We start from the raw sequence: 8,992 nt of genomic DNA on the forward strand, positions 1-8,992 counted from the left end.
AATATATTATCCTTTTGGTGTTTTGATTTGTGGTATTTGGATTGGAAATGATCTAAAAGGATTCTCACAGGAGAAGGCTTTGTGGACGACCACAATTACTTCCAAATTCCTACACCCTTGAGCCTTTGTGATGTTTCGCATCTTGAGAATTCAGATGAAGTAAGGAAGCAAGAAGGATGCTGGACAAAAACCACAACCAGATGCTCATTTAAAACAGAAAAACCAGTACAGTTTTGCAAAGCAGTGAAGAGGGAGGTTATGTTAATGTCCTTTTAGAGGTGGAAGTTGATGTACAGGAGAAAGTTCATTCAGTATCAATCTCATTCCACTTCAGGATACCAAAACCGAGGAAAAGGAACGAAAGTGCTAAACCATGATTACAATATTATTAAATTTATGGGAAAAAAGACAAGCCATTGGCATTTTCTGTAGGAATGTGCTCTTCTCTTCAGCCTGATTGGGAAAACCTTTGCTCTTAACAAAGGCTTGTTTTAAGCTTATATATATTGAAAGGTATATACTTTAGTAAAGTCCTTGGATGCAATGTTGTAGAAATGAACTTTTTAGTGAAGTGCTAGTCTATACGAAACACATGTACATTGGCAGCATCTGTCTAGGAAATGGCACATTAATCCATTACTTAAAAGCTTGTGGAAGCTTGGGAATCAAACAGATATGTGAAGAAGATCACGAGTTAATCAAAGAGGCATCTGAAGAACATCTGTCAATCCATTGAAGAGGATTTTGATCATCTAATGTAAACCCTTTTCTTTTGGTTCTGGAATAACTTTCACAATGACATGAACTTCATTTTGTTGACGCCATTGTGAAATCCAGCACATTCTGATACATGCTATATTGAATACATTCTAAAAGAAAGAACATAAAAGGAGACCCATCTATGAACTTGTTAAGTGAGTCACATATTTTTTTGGACCAGATTTATTTCAATAAATAATGTTTCTTTCCCAAGTTTACAACCATTTGTTTTCTATTATATCATCAGCACTATTTTCGATTGTTTTATCCCCTGTGTTGTAAAGAAGTGTGATTGAATCCAACCAGACTATATCAAGGAAATTCCTATTTTACAGTCAAATGATTGGAAAGACAGATTTAAGATCTCTTTTCAAAATACGAAAGTAACAATCCAATAGTGACCTCAATGCTGATTGTTAAAACTATGCAGATTGATATTCTCGTCTGGTTTAAGTTGCGTTTAGAATTTGCATATCTTCCCTTTCATTGATTAACAATGTCGAAACGAATGAGTATGTTAATTTCATGATACTTCTTCTATATCTATCATTTGCAGATTACAAAGATGATGAATTAGGTTGTATGTGTCAATGAACTGCTGAAGATATGTCATGAAAACCAGAATGCTTTAGTTTCACCCGATGTGAGTCCTTAAAGGGACTTCCATGGTGCACACAGTTGTTCTGAAGATTTACAAAGACGTGACTTCATTTTGTGCAAGCAATTTGGGAACCCTTTTATGATGGATGACATAGTTAAGCTAAATGTTATGGAGAGTAGCTCTACTTTATTTGAGAAGCCAATACAAGTTAGAGTTACAAAGTTGCCAGGATTTGAAGATCGGCTCATGGAGCTCACTGTCAGAATTGTAATGGGGATCAGCAAGCTTCACAGATCCAGCAAGGTAGGCCAAATAAGTTCTATTGTTAAATTTCCATAGATATATACAAGTTCGCACTAGTTTATCATAATAGTATATGGATGTAGCAAGTTGGAAATGATTGAACTAAAGCTATAAGGATTGCACATAGTGAGTTTTTTGGGGACCTTGCATTTTGTTCATATTACCCCTACCCTTCGATTCTCGAATAGATGATGTTGAACTTGGCACCTAGGTGGTGTGAATTAAAATAATATTTTTGTGAAAGATGTTCTAAATATGTTGTACATGCTGCAGTCATGTCATACACATGAAGAGATCCTTCTGAGGGGATATGTAACTTTGATTGTATTTTGAATGACATAAATTGAAAAGGTTGTTATATTTGCAGTTATTGCGGATGCAACTTACAAGTGAAGCAGATCCGTTTTTTCTGTATTTCCTAGAAGTCAGTGAAGATGACTTTCAGAACTTAAAGGTGGAGCAATGCATACTTGTGGATTTTACAACGTTCCCTTACAAGCTTATTGAGCTACTAGAGCAATGCATTAAGGACGCTGGCAGTCATGACACTCCCAGGTAATTTTCCTGGATATTGTATATTCCGTGTTGCCTTGGAAAATTCATTTGCTGTAACACTCTACTATGCACCACCAAGTACATGAATGTCGGTTCTCACATGCCACATACAGTCCTTTATGGATGCTTATATATGACTCGTGATTTTCTATCTCAATGTTTTCTTAATATGGATCACTAGAAAGATATGCTACATTGTTTTTCTTATACTTTCATTTGGTTGTTTATACTCTATTAACTTTTTGCAAGAAACTGGTCTTAATCTTTGATAAAAAAACCTCAATGCTTTCTTGCATGGATCATTAGAAAGATAGTGTGAATTGGTTTTCTTATTACTTTCATTTGGTTGTTTCTTCTCTCCTGACTTTGTGCTGAAAACTGGTCTTAAATCGCTGATAAAAGCACACTGTTTATGTTCACTACCACGTCTGCATGGATTTGAAGCAGTGTTACTCAACCATAGCTCTAAGAAAAGTAAAACCCTGAGAAACTATTGGTGACAAATTAGAGAATGAATAATGTAAGTGTTTGTTTTCAATGCTTTAGGCGACTGACAAGCAACATCATAGAATTTGCAGGTTCCAGGCAATCTTACATGTGCGAACTGGTGATTCAACCTTCAGTGTTGTAGAAGCTAATCAGTTCAAGCATCTAAGTCACTTATCTCTTTGCTTTAGACAAGGGAATGATTCCACCATTAAAACTTATCTTGCTGGGAGTCTGGCGGAGTTTAAGGTGAATTAATCTCCTATTTGAACATTCCATCTCTGCATTCATATCGAGTATACCAGTATCTAAGTGGCTTTGGAATACTATATTCATGTCGACTGATCTTGAAAAAATTTCATTGCAGTCAGCTAACATGGATTTGCACGAAAAGCTTCGCAGGACACTTATGTCTCTCGAAATGGCGCTTCGAGACAATGGCAACCTGAGTAGGTACTTGCCTATAGAAACTATGCTTGACAATTTCTTTATGCTCATCAATTGTTGTGATTAGTGCTTTTGGAAGCTCATCAACAAAATTTTGGTTTTCCTGTGTACAGAAGCTTTCAATATTCTTTTTGATTTTTTTCTCGGAATATTTTGTTGCAGTTCTTACAGTGGCTCTCCTCCATCCTACATAACGAACCCTCCTCCCTCTTCTCCATTCTCATTTCTTCTAATGTAGTTCTTTTATTTGTTTATGTTTTGTTTCACATAATAAATCCTTTGTCTTTAGCACTCTTGCAATTTTTAGCATTTCGCTGGATTTTTGTGCTCCTATTACCTAGCCAAGTGCTGAAATATCTTTTCTTTCATCCTTCTACTACGCCTGAAGATGCCGTCTGTTAATATCTTTTCTTGCAATTTTTAGCATGTCCCTGGATTTTTGTGCTCCTATTACCTAGCCAAGTGCTGAAATAATTTTTATTTCATCCTTCTACTATGCCTGAAGATGCCATCTGTCAATATGAAATCAAATTTATGTATATTTTGTGGATTTTACTGTTATCACTGTTTTTTATTACATTTCAATATTTTTGTTGTCTGCACGTAGAATAGAACATTTTGAACTCACATTTGCCTCCTCGTTTTTGGGGAAATGCCAAAGTTTGGCACCATCTCTATCCACCATTTCCTAACCATGCTCTATGCTATGATACAAAATCATTCGCATTTAGGTGTTTCTGCATAATCTAGAATCAAAACTTTCAAGATGCAGATCACAACTCCTATAAAAACGAAATTTGTTTTTTATTGCAGTGAGCTCTCTGAACTCAGAGAAAACAACTCAAGAGCAATGAACCAACTTAAAGGAGAATATTCGCTAGAGCTGGCACATGAGAAAGAGAAGGTGTGGTTTAAAGTCATGAATGTTCTGGAATAGTTTGTGCCATTGTCATTATTTATGTTCCTGATTAACCTGTGATGTCAATACATGTTGAAATGTTTTCAGGCTATTCAGGAAATTGCTGATACTAAAGAGAAATTTGAGAAAGAGCGGTCACATTTAGAGAGTCATTTGCGACATCAAGCTGAAGCTCATCAAGAACGAGTTCTCGAGCTGGAAAAACAGGTGGGTTAGCTTGGTTATTCAAGCACCTTTATGTAGTATTTAATTATTGTTGGCCTTATTTTAGAAATTATTACCAGACAATTCCTAGAGTGAATTGTTTAAGGCCACAAGACCTAGCAGGGAACGGCAAGGGAAACATGAGCTTGAAATGATATAAAATGTTTCAAGTAGGTTGAGTGGGAATGATCTGCCCCAGTGCAAATAACATCTAGTAATGCTTGAATATATATTATACTACTATGATCAAGTTAAACATGGAGCAAAAAATATTATTGTTTTATATATATGATGGAGTCATTCCAGATGATTATTATTGGCTAAAAGGGGGTTATTTATACCAACACATTCATGAGGCTGCTGGTCTAAGGTAAATTGGTAAAATATGGTTAAATTGGAGTGTGTAGTTGGGACATCAAGTGTCCAACTAAATCTTAATTTTTCTTCTGTCAGAAGTAATAAAGGTTCATAATTAAAGTAGATTGTTATGTACATTATGAACAAGGATGAAATAACCTCAGGCATAAGCACAAATGTCATAAAACATAGATGAAGATGTACATTCTGGGCATAACCATATACATTTGATTGGCAATGCATTGATATGGTGATTTTACTCTTGTGGTATGAGTCCTGAGGCGAAATTATTAAGACTTTGCATAGTTCCCATTTCTGGCACAATTAAATTGTAAAATTATAAAATGTTATGATAAAAAAGTGAGAAAATGTCATATTTAGTACTACACATTTGAAAGCAAAATAGAATCAATATCATGTTGCAATACATGCTTTGTGCATTGACAAATTCTTTAATGAAACCTTTCAGATCTCAGCCATCTATAGATAGAATGTTTCACAACACAACAGATCTCTTCTTGGTTCACGTTTAAGTTGCCATATATTAATGTATTCTCTCTATATGGTTACAAGGATTCACGAGATCTTTTACTATCTGGTCTTTTGACATGCAGGTTAGAGCCTTGCTGGAAAGCAAACATTCTCTAGAGCTAAAAATAGCTGAAGTTAGCACACGTCTTACAAATTCAGGGAAGGAGCTGGATGAAAGAAACCAAGTAAGAACCAAAAAATGATCCATATTTTTGAGCAATATTCTGACAGCATTTGATTCTGATATTTATCTCCTTGTAGGAATCGGAGAGGTTGCGCATAGAGAATCAAAACTTAGATTGTGAGAGACAAATAGCTCTGAAAACTCTCAACCAACATCTTGTGCGGGTTGGGGCACTGGAACAAGAAGTAAGTTTAAGCTCTTCTCGCAAGAAGCACTGTTGCTTTTAATTATAAAGTTAAAGAAAAGGAGTCAGTTCATTTCCATCCAAGTTTTCAACAATGACATGAATAAATCTATGGCACTTAACCAAACTTATGGCAACCAACATCAGGTTCAAGATAAATCTGAATTGATCACAAGCCTACAAAAGCAACTCGCAACACAAACTCTTCAAAGGTAAAGAACATAAAAATACAAGGTAACGTTAAACCTGTACTAGATTTTTTCATGCAAGTAGTGACATCCCATTTTCACTTTACAGATCTTCACTTGAAATTGCTTTTAAGGATGCCCAACTCGCGGCAGATCGTGCAGAAGAAAGAAGTAAATTTAATGAGATGGAACTTAATAAATGTCAACAATCAATTGAAAAACTACAAGTATGATATAATCTCAGTTATATATGCATGTTTTTTCATCTTTATGCAAGTCAGAATGTTTTCAACAATCTGTAACAATGCAGGCTGAGTTGCGAACTTGCAAAGCAAAAGTTAAGCTTAAAGGACAAATGGCATCTCAGCAAGATAATCTTCTCGTTGAGCGTCAAACATCCATTGATAGGACAATGCAAGAAAACAACAATTTAAAACAAGAGATCACAGTGATGAAGGATGATAATGAATCCATGAGAAAAAAGGTCAAGTTCTACTGTCGAAAGATTACTGAATTAGTGAAACACTTGATAGTGGCTCCAATTATTCCATATATGCTTTCTGCAGGTTGAAGAGCTGCAGTCCAAGTTAGATGAGTCTCAAGAGCTCCAACAATCAAATCAGCAAATGATCCAGTGAGTGCAAACAGCATATAAGTTATGTATTGAGTTTGTAAAGGAACTGAATAGTATATATATTAATAGATGTGTTGGAAACAGGTATTTGATCACATTCATAACTTATGCATGTAGCCCTAAATTGATAGAAATAATGGGAACATTTGAATAATTGCCCAAATTTCCGTTGCACATTTGAAGTATTTTCTTTTTGCAAATAGCATTTGTAAGTTCTCAAACTTCTCATAAAAATTGTGGTGAATCTTAAAAACCGTGATCATGAATCATTTGGCAAAGGTCTCCCAAAACCTCAAAAACTAGGCACTTGATGTGAACACATTCTCATTTCTGTTATTATCTCTGTCACCCTTATAGCGCATTTTCTGCATTCCAGGTGGTTGAATCAACAGTTAACAGATGTTCAGATAGCCAAATTAGGTGCAACTAGTGTATCTTCCCGCTACATGTTGAGGCCGACTAACTTATCATCGTTCATTCCGAGCTCCATCGATTCAATGGGAAGAGTAACATCAAATCAAGTGGGGCCACCAGCATTCTCGGCATCCGCTAGCCTGAATAATGGTCCAACATCAGGCAGTTCAACATATAAAAATCTTGATCGGCTACGATCGAGCTCTCCTTTTTGTCAACAAAACATTCTTCATTCAAAAGCTGTTGGCAGCAATGCAAATAGTTCTATAATACCTCCAATAAGGCCGCGGACGTCATCACCCTTACGAGGAATTTCAGGGTCAATCCAAAAATCAACAGATCTTCATCACACAACTAATTTGGAGTTTCGGACTATGAATAATACTACTAATCATAGTAAACCTGGGCTGCTTCTTGGGCATGTTGAATCTGTGAATAGCACATCAGCATCAGCTCGTGAGGATCTGGAATCTATGAATAACAAATCAGGATCAGTTCTTGTGAATCTGGAATCTATGAACAAAGCAGGGTCAGTTCTTGACAATCTGGAATCTATGAAAAGCAAATCAGGGTCAGGCTTTGCGAATATGGAATTTAATAATAGCAAATCAGGGTCTCTGATAGAGAATCTGGGATCTATCATAAAATCAGACAAGAGGTCAGTTGCCCCTGTCTCTGGTCCCGAGGATGAGAGCTCTTGGACCCTTCTACCTCGGCCCCCACCACTTTCTTTTGTCGAAGCAAGATCAGAGCTCCATAAATGGACCGGGAAATACTCAACCTCTACTGATCATGAAAAGAAGGGATTGAACAATGGGGCAGCTCCCAAAGTCTGTAATAATAATAATAACATTATAGGCAAAGGTGGTGCAAATCAACCAGAGAAATTCGCCTCGGATATATAATCCAATATGTGCAGAGAAAACGGCTGTTTTTTTTTTTCTGATGCTGCTGCTGTCAATGTTATGAACCACCAACCATTTAACTGTCAACAATACGATTGTATCCGGAAAAAAAGAAGATGATCCAGAGTTTGACAGGGTTAGAGAAGATTGTGGAGTATAAATGTATGGATGGGCTGAAGATATGGACAAAAAACAAAAAAGAAACCGGTATGTTTCTCTTCAGAAGGCTAGGTTTCTGTGAGAAGCTATGTATGAAATGAGGGAACCCAAAGTACGGCGGGGTGAAGAAGAGCGAGCAGTATACGCAATGGGGGTAAAGTTGTAGCAGAAGAGGGGCAAAAGCTGTGATTTTCTGTGTCTGCACAGGCAAGGAAGGGCTGCTCAGTCAGTACTGCTGCATACACAGGAATTTGATCAAAATGCCCTTCTTCTAAGTTCTAACAGCAGCAGGAGCCTGAATGAATTGAATGAATGAGTGAGAAATGTGGTAGTCACTGGTTCGAGCCTCAACTTCCTCTGTTTTTGCTCTGTGTATATTATTAATATATGATTACATACACACATTAGAACATATCATTCATTATTTAACCTCCCCTCCATCTTTACCAATTTTGAGCAAATCGATCGATCTATCATCATCGCTATGCCATCATATCTATCACTTGTATGTTGTTAATTCTCGCCTGATTTTGTGTGAAGGAGATACATATTATTGCATAATTGATGAGCGGCGGCGTGGCACCTTCATATTTCGATTCTCCATGTTTCTTTCCTTTCATAGTATATATAAATATATATGATGGAATTGTTAGGTTTCGCAGTGCAAAGCCTCTTGTTGGGTTTGCAGATGGGCCGTGGTTGATTGCCACTATATAAGTGTGTACACGCAATAATATTAATGGCATTGATTTTGTCATATATATAACCTCTTGCGTGTCAAGGTTCCCAAATGGACCCACATCCACCATTTTGATTTGTGTCCATGACATGTCCAAAAATTGTAGAATCATCTTTGATTGCTCATTCTTTTAATCACGTTTTCTGGTAATATGAGGCAATAGACGCTTTCTCATTTCCATTAGATGACACACGTCGGTGTTTTTATCCATGGAAGTCATTACACTTCAAATGATCGGTTTGATGTTATTCACACGGCCCACGGAAATTTTAAATGCCTCATTTGTTCCACCAAATTGAGCTAATGCAAAAGATTATAGTATAATGTGCTTCAGTTTGGTAGTAGCATTTGAAGATTTTTGAACTCATTACATGACCTTTATTAGTGAAAATTAATATGTAGAAAGAATCAATCAATGCTTCA

General features: G+C 36.4%; 1 protein-coding gene and 1 long non-coding RNA gene across 2 annotated transcripts; one reads left to right on the forward strand and one right to left on the reverse strand.

Annotated features, from left to right (window-relative positions):
* Positions 1-1,316: 1,316 nt before the first annotated feature.
* On the forward strand, positions 1,317-8,117 carry LOC147865239 (uncharacterized). Its single transcript, XM_087318019.1, has 13 exons — positions 1,317-1,663; positions 2,031-2,218; positions 2,797-2,953; positions 3,072-3,157; positions 3,965-4,055; positions 4,158-4,277; positions 5,246-5,347; positions 5,424-5,531; positions 5,678-5,742; positions 5,828-5,945; positions 6,029-6,202; positions 6,285-6,352; positions 6,729-8,117. The coding sequence occupies exons 1-13, from the start codon at positions 1,499-1,501 to the stop codon at positions 7,669-7,671; spliced, it is 2,385 nt and encodes a 794-aa protein (XP_087174145.1). The 5' UTR covers positions 1,317-1,498; the 3' UTR covers positions 7,672-8,117.
* Positions 6,650-7,963, reverse strand: LOC147865240 (uncharacterized). The gene is made up of 2 exons (XR_015529637.1): positions 7,877-7,963; positions 6,650-6,906 (listed from the first exon to the last, which is right to left on the reverse strand). It is a non-coding gene; the product is annotated as an uncharacterized LOC147865240 (long non-coding RNA).
* Positions 8,118-8,992: the final 875 nt, after the last annotated feature.

This window comes from Azolla caroliniana, unplaced genomic scaffold, assembly GCF_043228905.1.
Source record: "Azolla caroliniana isolate FFs.n. ecotype wild unplaced genomic scaffold, voAzoCaro1.0.p SCAF_4, whole genome shotgun sequence".
Lineage (NCBI taxonomy): Eukaryota > Viridiplantae > Streptophyta > Polypodiopsida > Salviniales > Salviniaceae > Azolla > Azolla caroliniana.

What these genes read in the sequence shown, in the direction of transcription:
- LOC147865239 (XM_087318019.1), top strand. Translation starts at nt 1,499, where the DNA reads ATGATGGATGACATAGTTAAGCTAAATGTTATGGAGAGTAGCTCTACT. An exon ending in GGAGTCTGGCGGAGTTTAAG is followed by an intron (nt 2,954 to 3,071) that starts GTGAATTAATCT and finishes ATTTCATTGCAG; the next exon opens with TCAGCTAACATGGATTTGCA. An exon ending in ATGAATCCATGAGAAAAAAG is followed by an intron (nt 6,203 to 6,284) that starts GTCAAGTTCTAC and finishes TGCTTTCTGCAG; the next exon opens with GTTGAAGAGCTGCAGTCCAA.